General features: G+C 36.2%; 5 protein-coding genes across 6 annotated transcripts in view; 4 read left to right on the top strand and 1 right to left on the bottom strand.

Annotated features, from left to right (window-relative positions):
• LOC111703300 (40S ribosomal protein S16-like) overlaps positions 1-1,818 on the top strand; it is a 10,675-nt gene extending 8,857 nt beyond the window's left edge. Inside the window, exons 4-6 of the mRNA XM_023475197.1 lie at positions 876-1,046; positions 1,197-1,303; positions 1,689-1,818. Of these exons, the coding sequence (XP_023330965.1) occupies positions 876-1,046; positions 1,197-1,303; positions 1,689-1,752 (342 nt within the window). The 3' untranslated portion in view covers positions 1,753-1,818. The remainder of the gene's footprint in view (positions 1-875; positions 1,047-1,196; positions 1,304-1,688) is intronic.
• Positions 1,803-4,734, top strand: LOC111703297 (rRNA 2'-O-methyltransferase fibrillarin-like). The gene is made up of 4 exons (XM_023475192.1): positions 1,803-2,379; positions 2,975-3,176; positions 4,059-4,151; positions 4,578-4,734. The coding sequence occupies exons 1-4, from the start codon at positions 1,823-1,825 to the stop codon at positions 4,653-4,655; spliced, it is 930 nt and encodes a 309-aa protein (XP_023330960.1). The 5' UTR covers positions 1,803-1,822; the 3' UTR covers positions 4,656-4,734.
• A 16-nt stretch (positions 4,735-4,750) lies between these two features.
• On the top strand, positions 4,751-7,160 carry LOC111703299 (A-kinase anchor protein 17A). Of its 2 annotated transcripts, XM_023475196.1 has the most exons (3): positions 4,751-4,830; positions 5,014-5,016; positions 6,578-7,160. In XM_023475196.1, exons 1-3 carry the CDS (start codon positions 4,791-4,793, stop codon positions 7,144-7,146), a joined length of 612 nt encoding a protein of 203 aa, XP_023330964.1. In that variant the 5' UTR covers positions 4,751-4,790; the 3' UTR covers positions 7,147-7,160. The 2 variants fall into 2 exon arrangements, with proteins under 2 accessions (XP_023330964.1, XP_023330962.1); XM_023475194.1 differs by lacking the exon at positions 5,014-5,016 and having other exon boundaries at positions 6,575-7,160.
• Positions 7,161-7,175: 15 nt separating this feature from the next.
• LOC111703298 (CTD nuclear envelope phosphatase 1) lies at positions 7,176-13,084 on the top strand. The gene is made up of 6 exons (XM_023475193.1): positions 7,176-7,256; positions 8,891-9,067; positions 9,821-10,078; positions 10,471-10,699; positions 10,965-11,106; positions 11,642-13,084. The coding sequence occupies exons 2-6, from the start codon at positions 8,969-8,971 to the stop codon at positions 11,655-11,657; spliced, it is 744 nt and encodes a 247-aa protein (XP_023330961.1). The 5' UTR covers positions 7,176-7,256; positions 8,891-8,968; the 3' UTR covers positions 11,658-13,084.
• A 1,810-nt stretch (positions 13,085-14,894) lies between these two features.
• LOC111703295 (neural Wiskott-Aldrich syndrome protein) overlaps positions 14,895-17,111 on the bottom strand; it is a 3,708-nt gene continuing 1,491 nt past the window's right edge. The window contains exons 2-3 of the mRNA XM_023475191.1: positions 16,857-17,020; positions 14,895-16,751 (exon numbers count right to left, since the gene is read on the bottom strand). Of these exons, the coding sequence (XP_023330959.1) occupies positions 15,590-16,751; positions 16,857-17,020 (1,326 nt within the window). The 3' untranslated portion in view covers positions 14,895-15,589. The remainder of the gene's footprint in view (positions 16,752-16,856; positions 17,021-17,111) is intronic.

Genomic DNA, 17,111 nt, shown 5'->3' with positions numbered 1-17,111 from the left:
TGGATCGGTCCATCCTATCAATTTTGTACATGGATCTTACAGAAAGTGTCTTAACTTAACCTAACCCGTGGCCACGGCGCTCGGCCCCCTAGCCTATCTTAGCCGTAGCGCTCGGCCCAGAAACTTTCTTAACCTAGCCTAACCCTAAATAATAATAAACAAATTTACTAATTTCGTCTTACAAAATTGATAGGAGGGGGGTTTATTTTAGGAGGATTTCTCCACGTTTGCGCACTATATTTGTCATTTGAGACTGTATGTATTATCTACTTGTGCGCTAAGTTATACAATCAATGTCTGAAGTCTGAGAGTCAAATCTGCAATGCTGGTATTGGATTGAAAAATTCGTCCAAACTATATTCAGTACCAACTTTATTCAGTACTAGCTTGGGAACCCAGCTTTGCTCAGGTTACTTTTATTACGACTGCCGTTTACCCACGCTTAGACATAAATAAATTACTATTTTAGCTATACTTCTACACAAAAGTCGACCCACTTAATTTTGAACCGATAAACCAAACTAAGACCATTCCTGTGGCTCATGAGTTCTCAATTAAAATTTGTGTCAAATCGGTCACGGGGTACTTGAGTTATAATCGGACATATTAACAGATTACAACTATATATTTATAGATTTAAGATTATTCTATCAACAGTAACATTTATATTTATGACATTTAATAAAGTAAATTATCTCTGAACATAATCTTTCTTGTATCTTATTTTGTTAGCTAAAGCAAAAGCTCCTCTGAACTAACGTATAATGGAACATAAGTACCTCGTCCTCTGAATATTTTTAGGAGGTCACGATTCTCGGAATTCGATTAACTTATTGAAACGTAGACAAATCTCTCAGCTAAGGTTCTTACTTTAGGTTAATGGTCGTCCCCTGGAGTTGGTAGAGCCCAGAGCTCTGCAATACAAGCTGCAGGAACCTATCCTACTCCTTGGCAAGGACAGGTTTGCTGATATTGATATCAGAATCCGTGTCAAGGGAGGTGGTCACACTTCTCAGGTCTACGCTATCCGTCAGGCTCTTTCCAAGGTAAGATCACACTTTTATCTAAAAACTTGCACCTGATGTCTACCTTTTGTGTTTTCCCTCGCATCATTCCTAATACGCCCCCTATATTCTTTGTTGCTTATTAACGGATAGTCTACTATTTCCTTCCTGATGTGGTATTTTCCTGTTTAGTCCCTGGTATCCTACTACCAGAAATACGTTGACGAGCAGTCCAAGCAGGAGATCAAGGATATCCTAATCCAGTTTGATAGATCTCTACTTGTTGCTGATCCCAGGAGGTAAATCTCAGTTTTTTTTATCAGTTTAAAGGGAAATTCTGATTCCAAGTTTTATGTCTTTTAGATGCAACGATTTATAAGATACTAGCTGAGGTGAAGGGCCCGGCGTTGCCGGTGGAATTAATAAAAATTTAAATGTGTTGAATAGAAATTCGAGTTTTATTTTTAGCTCATGACATACATACGAATGTATTTTTTTATTATATAGATGAATATCGTATTAATTACCAAATTAGGCGTTAAAAGAGGTTGTGCATGCCCCCTTCTAAAACTGTTACAATTGTTCAAATTTAAAATTTTCACATTTCCTTTCTTGTAACTTCATTTCTCTGAACCATAGAAACCATAGGATGTGTAAAATTGAATCTGAAATATTAATGTTTAGGAACGAGCCCAAGAAGTTCGGAGGTCCCGGAGCCAGAGCCCGTTACCAGAAATCTTACCGTTAACTTTCTCCGCCGCTGCAGCATGAAATTAATCTTCATTTTAAAATCTACATTTTGATTAATTTCAGACAAAATGCCGGCATTTTCACCGAGAGGTGGAGGAGGTGGTCGAGGTTTCTCTCCTCGAGGAGGACCAAGGGGAGGTGGTGTCCGTGGTGGAGGTCGGGGAGGATTCTCTCCCGGCGGACGTGGAGGATTTTCCCCCGGAGGTAGAGGAGGTGGTGGCCGTGGAGGTCGTGGAGCTCCAAGAGGAGGTCGCGGTGGCCGTGGAGGTATGGGAGGCGGAAAGAAGGTTGTAGTGGAACCCCATAGACACGAGGGAGTCTTTATCTCCAGGGGGAAGGAGGACGCACTGCTCACTAAGAACATGGCTGTTGGAGAATCTGTATACGGAGAGAAGAGAATCTCTGTTGAGGACGAGGCAGGAAAGGTCGAATACAGAGTCTGGAATCCGTTCAGATCTAAGCTCGCCGCCGCCATCCTTGGTGGAGTAGATAAAATCCACATGCCTCCTGGCAGCAAGGTTTTATACCTAGGAGCTGCCAGCGGTACAACAGTCTCTCATGTATCTGATGTTGTTGGACCAGAGGGAATGGTTTATGCAGTTGAATTCTCACACAGATCCGGAAGGTAAGAAAATCTTTAATTGATTAAAGTTACAAAAGCCTCATTGCACACAGATTTACTGTACGCTAGTATTAAAATTGTTTTTAAATATTAAATTTCATTTTGAAGCTTTCTTATAAATGTTTTACTAAATGAGGCAAAATCCTGCCAACCAGCGGTTAGGATCCGGATCCAAGGGGCAAGTTTTCAACAAAAACTGGAAAAAAAAATATTTTGCTTTCAAAACCCAAACCATTGGAAAAAGATAAAATTTTCCTGATTGGTGAATGGTTCATCAGGTTAACGTAAAAATAAGCGAAAGAAATGACATAATTTGAAAATTCTACTTTGTTAAAAAATTCGAACTTTTTAAAAAATAACCTGGATCTGGATTTGGATCCGGTTTGGATCTCTATCTATTTTTTCCAGTGCGAATCCATGATTCGGATCCGCATTAAAATCAAATGGATCCTAAGCACGGCTGCCAACTAATGAAATACTTAAATCACCACAAATTTGCATCATGAACTGAATAGTGAATATTTTAAAATCTTTATCCAAAAACTCTCAAATTATAAAATCAGTGTACTCCGCCTTTAACAACTTTTTTCTATTTAAGAGATCTATTGAACGTTGCTAAAAGACGAACAAATGTTGTTCCCATTATTGAGGACGCTCGTCACCCTCACAAGTACAGGATGTTGGTTCCTATGGTCGACACAGTATTTGCCGACGTTGCACAGCCCGACCAGGCTAGAATTGTTGCACTCAACGCCCAATATTTCCTCAAGAACGGCGGACATTTCGTTATTTCCATCAAGGTAGAATTTTTAAAATTAATAACGTTTTGTAGAAAAAAAAATAACCTTTATCTTCGTTTGGTTATTTTATCATGGGTAAAATGGTGGACTTTTTAATAACCCAAGATGGTTTTCCATATCATTTCGATTGTCTCGACGCTTGTACGCCAAATATGCACACTCGTGGAACCTTCTATTGCAAATATTCAAGTGAGCCTTTATTTATTAATTTATTTTGATGATTCAATCTTTAAAAAATTTCTGTTTATTCGTTTAAAAACAAATAATCAATTAAATTTGAAGTAGGATACTCTTATTAGGTATTAAACAACCCCCTCCCATCGCTCCACTAAAGTGATACATTATTTCAGCAGCAGTTGGTTAAACATAAATCTAATCATAGCGTTGAAACCAAGTTTTCTACGGAGCCCTCGATATAAAAAATTCGGGAAAATACGGTTCTGGTTGAAGTTGTCGTTGGGCCTTATTTACGGCTTGAGCTTTCGCATTCATCTGCATCTTTTTTTTTCCACAGAGATGAGTTCTTAAAACCGGTTTAAAATTCTGTTTGGCGGATTTTCATGATCTGAATTGGCGCATTCTGGGTTTTTATGAAAACAAGACTCAACAATCAACATTGAGCCTTATTCTCCACTAAAACCAACCAAGTTCGTTTTTATTTTCATTGGGCCTAACTCATAAAGCCGAGCCGAAGATCTTGCAGCTGTCAATCACGTGACACAAGCTGTCGTCATAGTTAGGTTAAAGATTGGGTCTTATAAGGAATTACGGGTAGAGTCGGAAGTTTTTAAATCGCGGGCTCTGGTATTTTTCTAACAACTTTTTTTTACATAATTAAGAATTTGGCTATTTCAACTGGTTTTGACGATGTTAATATTTAAGGCCAACTGTATTGACTCAACAGCCGAGGCTGAGGCCGTATTTGCCGGCGAGGTCAAGAAAATGCAGGCTGAGAAGATGAAACCTCAAGAACAGGTAGGATTAATTTAAAAAGGTTTTTCTCGTGATTAAAACTAAATATGTTACATTTTTTTAGCAGATGCATCTTGTAATTGTTAACTTCCATTTTCCCTTTAAAGGGACTGAAAGCGTAACTCCAAGTGATACTCTCAGTAAAGATAACTTTGTCTGATGAATTATCATGTAATACAATTTTTTGAATTTTCAATTGCGAAATTCTGCGTGGCTTGCGTAAATCTAATGCAGGATACATGAAGTAATGTCACCTAGTCAAAACTTAAGACATTATAGATCAGATAATGAATTCAAGGGTACCCTTGTGAATCGGGCATTGTCGCCTTTGCTTAGTGGGTTACTTGCATTTTTACGTACAGCTGTAGATATGAACTTATGCTAGTTAATTTACACAAGAGTTAATTGATTAGCTGATTTAATCTCTAGGTCACCCTGGAGCCCTATGAGAGAGACCACGCAGTTGTGGTTGGAATTTACAGACCCCCTCCCAAGAAGAAGGAATAGATGGATATTCAATCTGATGTATATTGTATGGCCGCATTTTTTTTTGATGTGAATAAAAAATATTGTTAACCAACCTTTATACATTGTATTTTTTCAGATTCAATGTTAAATAATTATTAAATTTTATTTTCCACAATGAATTCAAAACATGTGCAGGATCTGAAAAATGTTTTAGGTATGATATTTAATTTAGGATTTGACACTGCTGAAAAGTTAAAATACCTAATTTTTTCTTCGGAATATATTTATATACAGGCTTCTTAGTTATAATCTAAATTTCAGAGAATGACACCTAGGGATTTTTAATTGAATCCATTTTAAAGCAATTGCAGATATTTTTAAGCCTAAACTCTATTAGAACTGTAGGTTCAAAGATTAATCTGTGTGTTTTGCGATATTTATAGAACTGTTGATGTAGTAAATGCCAGGGTCCCCAAACTTTGTGAATTCATAACAGTCGTAAGACATGTCATAGCAAAAAATTAAAGCCTGAAGTGAACTCTATTCACTGTATTATTCCCCAATTACTGCCTATAAGAGACTTGAGTAAATCAGTAAAAATTACATTAAAAAAAACTTTAGGGCCGCATTTTGACAGTCAGGCAGTTGACTTAGGGACTTGATTTTTGCTACAAACAGTTTTATTACTGTTGAAGATAAATAAAAAATAATTTGAGACTGTCATATACTGTAAAAAAATATCGTCAAAAAACCAGAAGAAGCTGATTACAGTCTTGAAACGAAATTTTTGTTTAATTTAAGACCTTTGGAAATGCATTTGATTATTACAATTTCTCAAAAATTGATTTGCTCAAAATTCCCTAGGTGGCATTTTCTGAAAATTGAGAATATTATTCGATAGCCTGCATATATACATGATCTAAAGAAAGGGTAAAGGTGTTCTTTAAAATTAGAATGTGGTCATGACTTAAAACTCAATCCCTCATTTAAGAGCCTTAACCCATATCTGAAAAATTTGAATATTTATTTGACGAATGAAGTTTTAGCTCGTGAAAATTAATTCTTAAAATAGAAAGGGGTAAGAAGAAGGTATGAAGCAACTTGACAAATTTATTTGGTACGTTCTGAATATGGCAAAGTTAGTTGAGGAGGAATATATATAGTTCAGGAGGAGGAACGTATATAGTAAAATGAGGAGGAATGGTGAAATGGTTAGAGGAGGATCGTATATTGGGTTATAGGAAGGGTTTATTAGAAAGGTTTTTTTCATCGATGTGTTAAATTTGTACGAGTAGGAGATGTTCATGAGTCGCAAACAGTTTCCCTTTTATTCTATCCACATAAAGTGATTGAGTCTTCCGCCAGGACTGTTGGTCGAGTTGACCTTGTGCCTTCACTAAAAAAAGGAAAGTCATGGAAAATCAACGTTTTAAGAACATGTTTTTTGAATACACATCAGCTTCTTCCGGCAATTACTACGTTTTCAATTGGCAAATTCAGTGCATTGAAATTGCGAGTTTTAAATCCAGATACGTCATGCTAATCATCTGGATATAGATCTTGATATCTAAGTTTTAAATCGAATTAATTATGATTCTTTTTAATGTACTTATTTTCCCCAAAAATAAATTCAATCTTTCCTCTAAAATTGCTTAGTGTTCAAAATGGGAAACGGATTTTTAATGCAATTTAATCAGTGCCGGATGACAAAAAAGTTGAGTTTGCGTGGGAGGGAAGGGAAAATATTTTCAGCATACATGGCCTTCCCTCGCTCTTTGTACAGGATAGTTAGGGTCAAGAGTTGCATTTCAGTACTTCACTGCGGTGTAAATAAATCCAGTTTGTATTCTTTCCCAACATCCGATTTTACTTGGTCTAGTCTGCGGATTAAAAATTGGCAAGCCTAAAGGGATGTGTCCGTCCGTTACACCATCTATACTTTGCATGCATGTTTGTCTGTTTGGAAGAGTACCAGCGCAAAAGAGAGAAGAAAATTCGAAAACGAAAACAAAAGAAGGAAAAAATAGCTGGCGACAAAGTGATTCAAACTTTAGCATCAAGTCTAGGAAAATCTCATGAAGCGCCCGAGATTGTTACATTCTCCGCCTACCGGAGTAAGAAAAAGAAAACTGGTAAGTTGGAGGAGGAGAAAATAGGTCCAACCATGAGTATGGATCAGGCTAGGTTGGACGTTTTCAAGTTCGGACTCAACGCTCTCTCCAGGAAAGACAGGGTTGATGCTAAAATAGCACTAGCTATAAAACTAGGTGCAGAACCACCCAAAAACAAATGTATTCCGTTACAAGAACTCAAGGAAAAGAGGAAACTAGAAAAACTGGAAACTAAGAAGCTAGAGGAGGAGAATGAAAATAAATTGATTAATAAACCGAACCGTAATTCTAAAAATAAGAACAGCTCTAAAGGATCGAAGAAGGTGAAAAGCTCGAGTTCTCAGCTCAAAGTTGGATCATTCGATGGGGGAATGCTAAAAATATCCGGGGCAGAATTAAAGAAAATTAAATCAAAATAAATTTTTAGACTTCGTAATATTTTTTATTCTTTCAGATTTATAAATGTAAACAATTGAGTATAAGAAACATTCAATTAGAGAGTTGAATGTATCGTCTAGAAGAAATTTAGGTAAAAAGAAAATAATTGTAGTTTTTAATGGGCAAAACAGCAAAACTTTTAAATCCTGATACCGCGCGCGCGACATTTTTCTAGTTTTGAAAATGGTGGAAAGTCTTGTATGTATTCCACGTGCGCCTTAGACTCCAATTTTCCGTTTGCGTTCTGAATTTTAAACTATTTGCTCGTATTTGCACATGGTCTTCTCATGAAAATAAACAAATTATTCAAAAGTTATTTGTTGAAAAATAATCGAGACTCGTGCGCTCTTTCTTTCTAAATGAGAACATTTTTGAATGCCTGGGTTTTGTTTAGTTTAATTTTTTTTGACTTTCGTACAGTAGATATTGAGTCAAGTTCAAACCTGCAAGTTGGGATTCAAGGTTTTGTCAGTAAACGTTCAATAGTTTATTAGATTGTCCCAAAAATTAAAATAAATGTGCTGAAGAATGATGCAAAATTTTGAGTCTGCCAAAGTTTAATTAAAGGGAAACATTGCAAATTTACCATTTTTGAAAGCAAGGATCACGAACATTCGGAATCTGAAGACCTTTATTTTGCCATGTGACTTTTACCGTTATTTGGTCTTATGGAGGTCAGCGACATCAGATAAAAAATCCTTGTTCCGTATAGATGACAAATTAAATAAATAAATAATTATGAGCTATGAACTCCACTTTAAGGCTAAATTGAGCCTTTACAAAATTTGTTTTCTAACGAGATAAATGGTCCGATTTCGCTAAATTTTACATACTCTGAAATACGTTTTTCAGCATTTATTCGCAGTAATATTCTGACACGGTGGACCATAGAAAATTGCATATTTAGGGGGTTGGGCAATTGTGGCTCAGCCCCACCTTAGGTTAGTGAAAGCTATGGTTTTGAGAGTTTTTGCTCAAAAGAAAAATAACTAAGGAGAAATTCCTTAAAACGTCCCTGACCATAGAGGCTAGGACGAACTTGATTGGGCATTTTGAACTTAACTAATGTTTATGTTCAAATGACCTATAATTGATATTTACGTGAACAGATCATAAGTACTTAGAGGCTAAGGAAGGGGTCGCCACTCGCACCCTCCCTATAGTTGCGCTACTCCACGCTTATCATTGAACGACGAATTTTCAAATCAATGTCTGGTTCGTCTGGTCGGTTGAACTTATATAAAAATGTTAAAACGACGCAATATGTTATTTAGAATATTTGAATTTCGAAAATTCAAAACGTAGGTTCTCTATCTCAGTTGCTGAAGAAGCTGACGCCGAACTGGGATTAAATTCTGAGTGGGGAGGGGGGTGGGGTACTTTTTGTTTTGTGTGAAAATTGTGATTCTTGTGCACGTTGGTTAGCTTTTAATGAATCCTCGGAAGTTCAAATAATTTTGAGAAAAAGGCATTGTACATATTATTGAATTTCCACTGTTCTTACCTTTTATTTTTTTTTTAAGTTGGGGCCTTCAGTCGATGCCGGCCCCCCCTCCCCCTCCCAACGTTGCGTCTATACTTTGCTGCGGAATTAGCTGAATATTCCTTATGGTAGGACTTCATTACATATTATTGAATTTAATGTTGTGCGCAGTATTGGTTTAAATGTCGTATTTGCCGCGACACTAGTTTCCTTAAGCACATTACTAGCAGTGTACACTTTAGGACGGAGGAAAGATGGCTGCGGAGAACTAAACTTTCTCTAGTAAACATCATCTCTTCTCTTTATTCCTGGGGTCCCTCATGTGGAAGTCGTTGCAAATGAGTCTAAAAGCTTGTCTCTTGTTGGTCGCTAAAGTCTGGAGTTTCATCACCTATATTTTCAAGAAACAGATCAGAGTGGTAAGATACTGTTTCATTCTTTTCCCAATTTGTTGGAAGACCTTCATAATTTTCTTTTAAATTGTAATTTTGGCTCTAACTAGATTGGGGGGGGGGGGGGTAGTTTACGCCCCCTTCCCACCCCAGGCTGTGTATCGTATACTATAGGCATTGGGATAGGGTGTGTGTTAATTTTACTATGACTTATTTGGAGGTCAAATATCATGTATTGCGAGTTATCTGCATCGTCCGAAGGGTTCAGCTAATTCTAGTTGGATATCCTGGGATCTAATCCCATGGCAGGAATAACTTAAGAGATCAATTCCAATATCGTTAAATTATAAAGTTTCACTCACAGTGTATATCGAGATCAAGTCTTTAAAATTATCGGTATTCAAAAGTTTTGACCTCAGGAACTGAAATTGGGTAAATAAACAAAAGTCGGGAATTTTAATCTTTGTTATTGTTTTGATAAATCTACTTCCTAGCAGTCCAAATACGTCCGTCTAATGTGTACACACACCCTAACCCATATACCGTTACCTTGCCATTCCCAATCTCCCCTTCAATTTTAAACCGAACTTACTAGCTATTTACGGGAATTCTAATAACAAACCCCATTTTATATTTTTGGTCTGTGCAGGACTTTTCTGTTCGATTACTCCGATATATAACTTATTTTATACTTTTATTTTTCCGCGGGAACTAAACGCTTCTTTTGAAAATGAAAGAGTTGGCAGATTCAGCTTAAAATGTTAATATATTTGTTTTCAGGTTCAGCAGCACCGAGCCATCAAATACGATGTATCCCCTCTCTCCCAAATATCAAGGCATCGTCTCACGATGGTCCACAAGAAGGTTCTCGTCTTGGACCTTGATGAAACTTTGATACACTCCAATCATGACGGAGTTATTCGTCCGACAGTGAAGCCTGGAACTCCGCCGGATTTTATCCTGAAAGTGACGATAGATCGTCATCCTGTCAGATTCTTTGTTCATAAACGTCCTCATGTAGATTTCTTCCTCTCCGTGGTAAGTGAAACTTTAAACTAATTTGAACCCTTAACAATACTAATAATATATTGTATTTCTCCCGATCTATCACGCATTGCACAAGGATATAAACATTTAAAATGGGAGGGGGGGGGATAAGAACTTAGATTAAAAATAATTTGTTTTTCTCTGTTTAACAAAAAGAACTTTTCTCTGTCTCTATTGGGCTGCAAAGAGATGCAGGAACGAGTTTTCCAAAAAGTGTATTTTCATGTTCTCGGTAAATGGGTTAATACAAGATGTCGGAGAAATCTGCCCTAGCTTGTACAATATACATTTCAAGAAGAAGATTTTATTTATAAATTGTCAAAAACATCAATTTACCATTTTATTATTATTATCATCCTTGTTTCATAGATTTCTGTTTCTAGGTGTCCCAGTGGTTTGAGTTGGTTGTGTTCACTGCAAGTATGGAGATCTACGGAACTGCTGTAGCGGATAAGCTGGATGGAAACCAGGGTATGCTCAAGAGAAGATACTACCGCCAGCATTGTACACTAGACTTTGGTTCTTATACTAAGGATCTGTCAGCCATTTGCTCCGATCTTTCCTCAGTTTTCATCCTAGATAATTCACCAGGGGCGTACAGGGGATATCCAGGTACAAATCATTATAGAACGCTATCATATGATTTCCCACATCAAAATACGAGTTTTATATTTTTTTCAATACAATTTCTCACAATGGAATGTTTATGAAGCAGAAGGGAATAGATAATAATACTGAAATAGACGTTTTAAAAAAAACTTTCTTTAACGAAACATTTTGAACTCAAATTTTGATTAAAATTCGTTTTTTTTCACTGCTAGGACTCTGCAGACCATGTAAATGAGTTAAAATCTGATTTTTTTTTGTATTTTTTTAGATAATGCGATCCCCATCAAATCCTGGTTCAATGATCCGAGTGACACAGCCCTGCTGAACCTGTTGCCCGTCCTGGACGCTCTCAGGTTCGTCTCCGACGTTCGATCCATCCTCAGCAGGAACAGAGAAGCCCAGAGACAGTGGTAAGATTTATATTTTTTATTTTTGATGAACTTGTTAACAAATTGTGGGCTATATGTTTATTAAAAAATCACAATTATAATAGTTAACATGAAAATTTTTCCAATCGGAGTCAACTTGAAAAAACATGAGAAGAGATGAATTCAATTGAAATGAATTTTAAAAATTGGAGGAAAAAGAAGAATTTAGTATATTCAGTCATTATATCTATTTTTTCGAAATTTTCGAAATTTGAAACTCTGAACAAAAGGAAGGATGCCTCAAGCAATCCCTATACAATTACATGATTTGATTTAAAAAATCATTCAATCATTCAATCATCCGAAAAAAAATAGTTAACATCAAAATTTTACCCTTTTGAATGAACTTAAGAAAATAAAATAAAGGGATTAATTTAAAGAAATGAAATATTTTTTATTTTTTATTTTCGAAAGCTTCGGAAAGCATTTAATTTCTATTTATTTTTTTAAAAATCATGATTTACCCCTGCGCTGATATACAATAAAATATAAAATGAAAAATTTAATCTTATTCTAGGAATGTGAGTCATTAATGATCAACGGTGAAACAGAGTCTGATTACCTCACACACACTCATCCTGCAGTCATTCACACAGTATCAGATACCTTCAGCCCAGTTCAACCTTATTATTCGGTTCCGTCGTTTCCTAGATCTGTACACGCCGGGATAGTCTAGTTGTACATAGACTGTACAGTACACGTGGGTTCTAGATATTGAAAATTAAAGTTTCTAGTGGACTGTGAGCAGTTTTTCATGTCGTGTTTTGCAACAAGATAATATTACAAAGCCCTTGCTACATTTGGCATTACAAAATATTTATTGTAAATTCTATATTTTTTTGTGATTTAACTTAAATTAACTAACCCCCGGAAATTGCGGGAATTGTGTTGGATTAAATGAAAAGATATCGATCATAATAAACAAGACTGCACAGTCATATGAAACGGATAAATAGTACGAACCCGTGTTCCTACTTTACTACCTTTTCCTTGAGTCAAACGAACTGTCGACAATATTCTTCGCTGCAATAAACGTAAACCTGGAGGGTCTTCATGCCAGCAGTTGGAAAACGTTTGACAGCTTAAAAATGAAAAAGTGAAAACAAATAGAAAACTGTCAACAGCTGTCAAGAAGTCCCCGTGACAGCATCATTAACAGCTGACCATAGTGAAACCTGCCTTCAGACCTCTTATCTATATAATTGCCAGAAACTAGTTTCCAGTTTATAATCTAGGATCTAGGTTCTAGATAAACTAGTAATCCTATTTCAAGTTTATGATCCAGGATCTAGGTTCTATTAAACTAGACATCCTATTTCAAGTTTATAATCCAGGAATTGGGTTCTATATAAACTAGTAATCCTATTTCAAGTTTATAATCCAGGAATTGGGTTCTATGTATACTAGTAATCCTTTTCCAAGTTTATAATCCATAATCTAGGTTCTATTTAAACTAGTAATCCCAATTCAAGTTTAGAATCCAGGATCTGGGTTCAAAATAAACCTAATAATTCATTCTTCAGTTAGGTATCTGTTTACCCGGTAAAAATTATTACGTGGGTTCTCGGGGTATAAGGGGGAATATTTTTTCTTCAAAATAATTCATCCCCCATGGTTTTTACATTCTTATTCGCTGAAATAAGGAAAATACAATAATGTATGGGTTTAAAGCATCCGCGGGGGGGGGGGGATATTTTCAAAAAGTTTTTTTTATATTTTAAGTAGCATATGTGGTCATACCTTTTAATTCTCCTTTAAAGTATCTAGTATCTAGGTGCCTAGATTTAAAGATTTTGCTTGAATCCAATACACCTTTAAGTACCAGGACCCTACTAGGTTATAAAGAAGAATAATGTTCGTTTAAACTATTGTAATCGATTAGTTTGTTGAATTCAGTTGATAGAAATATTCAGAGAATTGACCTGAACAGGGTTAGTTTAATAAATTGTTTTCCTACAGACTTATTATTTATCTTTACCACAGATTAAATTAAATAGAGATAGTTCTCATTATAGTTTGTTGATCATATAAAACAACAATTATTTGCATTATTTTTAACATTGAATTTGTCCTGAGCCGGAAATTCAAAAGAGCCTTAGAACGAAACTCCAGAATTAGTTCCGGACTTATACTCTTGTGAAATGAAAGCAAACTTAGAAGATATGGGTTTCCAACTAAATTGGATCGTGCTAATCGTGAAAGTTGGAATTTTGGGACATTTTAGATTTAATGGATGATAATTTAAAAAATTGCATACATAAGAGTAGTTTTAGAGTTCTGAAGCTTGAGAGTCAGTTAATACAATATTTTGATTTTATTCTCTGGCGCACAACTACGGGGGACAAGGCGCCCCCTAGCCTGATTAGGGGGGCCACCTTAAGAAGACTTTCCCCCAACCCCTATATAAATTTGCCCCCTTTTTCAACATTTGTAATCCTTGGTTTTTAGAATGTTATCCACACTGCTGAAAATGAACCATTAGGTTTCAAGTCAAAACACCTAGTTTTTTTCTTCGGAATATATTAATATTATATTCTAAATATCAGAAATTGCCACCTACGGAATTTTTAATAAATCCATTTCAAAAAAATTGTAGAAATCAAGTGCATTTTTAAGTATAAACTCAATCGTAACTGTAGGTTCAAAGATTAATCAAGATTATTCTGTGTTTGTTTATTAATTTGAGACCTCTGTAAATGTACTTGATTTCTACAATTTCTTAAAAACTGATTGGCTCAAAATTTCCTAGGTGGCATTTTCTGAAAATTGAGAATATAACTCATTAGCCTGCATGTAAATATAATCCAAAGGAAAAGTTTAGGTGTTTTGACTTGAAACCTGATGGTCGATTTTCAGCAGTGTGCATCAAATTTTTTTAATTTGCACCTAAATTTAATTTTTTTTATCCCCAAATGTTTTAAAAATACAATCAACTTTAACAGTCCTATCCAAAAAATTCCCCTTATTTTCTTCAGATAATGCTCAAAGTATTAAGGAGTTTGCCCCCAACAAAAACATAACCAATAATTTAAGAAAAATGCCTTAAATAACAAAAGACCCCAAAATAAAGATTTAAGATTTCCCATACACAAAATTGACAAAACTGAAAAAAGCCCACAAAAAATAGAATTTGTCCCAAAAACAAAGATTTAAGATTTCTTCCAACTAAAAAAATTGCCCCTGAAATATAATTTTAAGATTTTTCCCACACAAATTTGCCCTAAACAGAATGAATACCCCAAAATATAAAAATTTTCCCTCAAAAAATATCCTGAATTGGTAAGCAAGTTTTTTCATGGTTGAGCATAATACACATTTTTCCGGCCCACCCCCCTCTAGAAATGTTTAGGGGGGCCTTTGATAATCAAGCATTGCAATTTTTTGGATGGAGGGTCCCTTGAAATTACGCTTACAGTCCCTGTAAGGAGAAAACATTTTTTAAGGAGCTTTAAGACTCGGCAAGACATTAAAGAAACTCAAGTTATGACTAAAAATATTTTAACAGAATAAAAAAGTACAGGGTTACCCACAAAGAATGCGACTATAATGACGACCTAAAGTTCTTTAAATCTTTAAAGATTGAAGTTGATATATTAAATGATTTTGAAGTGAAAGAAACCAGTTTACAGCTGTAAAGAACCATGAACTAAAGAAATTCTGTAGTCTGTAAAGTCGCCTCTGAAATCTCATTCTTTGTGGGCGACCCTGCATACTTTATAACTTCTTCCTCTGTCTGTCTTTATCGTCTCGCCATTAATTTCGTTGCTGTATGTAGTATAATATATGTATTTAAAATAAATTATTGTTGTTAAAACAGTTATTATTCATTACATTAATATTTGAACGGATAAGGTGAAATACTGCAGAATAAATCAAGATAAAAAAGAAAAAAATAGCTAATGGCTTCTTATCAGAACTAAAAAATTCTTCGCGGAGATCGTCCAATTAATATTTAGTCAAAGAAATCATTCCTTATATTGGAATAAATAAAAGTATGTTAAATAGAGTTTTGGGTCGTCATAAGTCTCATTCTTTTTGGGTGACTCTGTATTAATTGTATTACATATTTAAAATTATATGGTTTAAGTGCATATTTGATTAGTTTTCTTGCATAAAATTTATATGGGAATTAAGGAACTACTAAAAATTGTTTGTGATGTACGCGGTCTCCATTTGTTAGTCTGATTTTAGCAGCAACATACTCAATCCAAGACACGCCATATTCTTTCAGGTTTAGGATTTCGACAGTGTGGTTTGCCTTTTGGTTGTCATAATATTATTCCTTTTATCCGATTTGTTTTAAAAATTGGTACATCACACTTTAAAAGTTAAGGATTCATGCAATCCTTTAACCGATTAACATCCTTAACTATCATATAAAAGGCCATTTTAATGTGGTCGCCTAATTACCATGTACATTGTATAGGTATAACTATATGCTAAATAATATTATAAGAACCTCTTTTTAATCCCATTCATCATCTTCGTCACCATCCGACTCATCGCTAGAGGACATTCCCATAGCCATTCCTCTTTCCTGCAGAGCTTTCTGTAACATTCCTGCTATACCAGGACCCTCTACTCCAGGCTCCGCAGGACCTAGGCTCTCTATAGTAACCTTCTTCAAGATTACACCCTGCCTGATCTGTCCCAGCAGGGTTCCCCTGGTATCCTGAACAGGTATAGCTGTCTTCTCCGGAGATATATGTCTCAGGGTTCCACCCTTCCTGATCTCTTGCATCAGATTCACATGGGAATCCTTGACAGGAGGGAGAGCAGGAGGAGCTGGAGCAGTAGAACCTGATGGGAGATTAGGAGGAGGAGGGGGTGGGGCAACAAAATTCATTGGTGGAGGTGGAGGAGGGGGAGGAGGTGGCGGTGGCGGAGGGGGAGGTGGAGCCGCAACAGGAACATTAGGATGATGAACCTGCTGAGGAGGAGCTGGGGGCGGAGCTCTTGTTGCTGAAGACGCAGATCTTGATAGAGGAGGAGCTGCAGGAGGGTGTGGCGGGGGATTGCTAGGCAGGCTGGACTGGAGAGGACGGTGAACAGCGCTGCTGGGAGCGCTGATAACTCTGGGAGGAGGAGGGGGAGCCATTCCTTCATTCAAACTGTTTACCTCTCTTAGTGCTGCTTCTACTCCACCATGTTTATCAATAAAATCATAAATAAAGTCCCGAGTATCCTTGTCCTGGAGAGCTTTCTCATCTACCCCCGCCTTCTGGAAGAACTTCTTTAGATTAGGATCCACATTCTCTAGATCAAATCCATGGTTTGGATCCCAACCCACGTGACTAATATGCTGAAAGTTGGTTGGCATCCCTATATCTTCCTTTTTAAGCTTTTTCTTCTCAATCCGCTTCCCAACAGACTCTTTCTTAAAAGGCGGTGCGGTTGAAGTGTAAGCAGTTGATATCTTCTCTGTCCCATTGACTGGACGATTCCCGTTGGTTGGAATCACCTGCTTCTTGCTCCCCTGCCGTCGCTCTCGTCTGTTCCTACGTTCTTGAAGTTTACTCTCCACAGTCTGCTGAAACCCTTCAGCTTCCTTCTCGTCGACGAAATTTAGGCCGATTTGTGCATCATCTCCCTCGAACGTATGGAAGTAAGGGCGAGGTGTTTTATATCTAAACAAACCAAATAATTATCTTGTAATAATGTTTTTTTACTTAAAAACAAAGTTCGGCACATAAAACTTAAAAAACTTTTCTGAAAAAAAAATATTATCTTACTTGAATTGATTATAGATCTCCTGTTCAAAGACTTGAATATTATTGTCCATATCGTAAACTCTGATAAAATATGATCTTCTGAGATTATCCTTGATAAAGCAGACAACTCCACAGCTTCTCTTGTTCCACCTATAGCTATGCCCTGGGCCCTCGCTGTGGTAAACCTAAATATATTTATAATATAGACAGGGCCGGCCGGTTACCGGGGAATATATTTTCTTTAAAATTCATCCCCCCTCAAGTTATGACTAAAAA

This window comes from Eurytemora carolleeae, unplaced genomic scaffold (assembly GCF_000591075.1).
Source record: "Eurytemora carolleeae unplaced genomic scaffold, Eaff_2.0 scaffold534, whole genome shotgun sequence".
Taxonomy (NCBI): domain Eukaryota; kingdom Metazoa; phylum Arthropoda; class Copepoda; order Calanoida; family Temoridae; genus Eurytemora; species Eurytemora carolleeae.
This window is presented reverse-complemented; position numbering and strand designations above follow the sequence as displayed.

Bases quoted from the DNA above. Each gene is read 5' to 3' on its own strand.
- LOC111703297 (XM_023475192.1), top strand. From the start codon at position 1,823: ATGCCGGCATTTTCACCGAGAGGTGGAGGAGGTGGTCGAGGTTTCTCT. The intron at 2,380-2,974 runs GTAAGAAAATCT...TTTCTATTTAAG, and splicing joins TTCTCACACAGATCCGGAAG to AGATCTATTGAACGTTGCTA. The intron at 4,152-4,577 runs GTAGGATTAATT...TTTAATCTCTAG, and splicing joins AGATGAAACCTCAAGAACAG to GTCACCCTGGAGCCCTATGA.
- LOC111703298 (XM_023475193.1), top strand. From the start codon at position 8,969: ATGTGGAAGTCGTTGCAAATGAGTCTAAAAGCTTGTCTCTTGTTGGTC. The intron at 9,068-9,820 runs GTAAGATACTGT...ATTTGTTTTCAG, and splicing joins TCAAGAAACAGATCAGAGTG to GTTCAGCAGCACCGAGCCAT. The intron at 10,700-10,964 runs GTACAAATCATT...GTATTTTTTTAG, and splicing joins GGCGTACAGGGGATATCCAG to ATAATGCGATCCCCATCAAA.
- LOC111703299 (XM_023475194.1), top strand. From the start codon at position 4,791: ATGAATTCAAAACATGTGCAGGATCTGAAAAATGTTTTAG. The intron at 4,831-6,574 runs GTATGATATTTA...GCATGTTTGTCT, and splicing joins GGATCTGAAAAATGTTTTAG to GTTTGGAAGAGTACCAGCGC.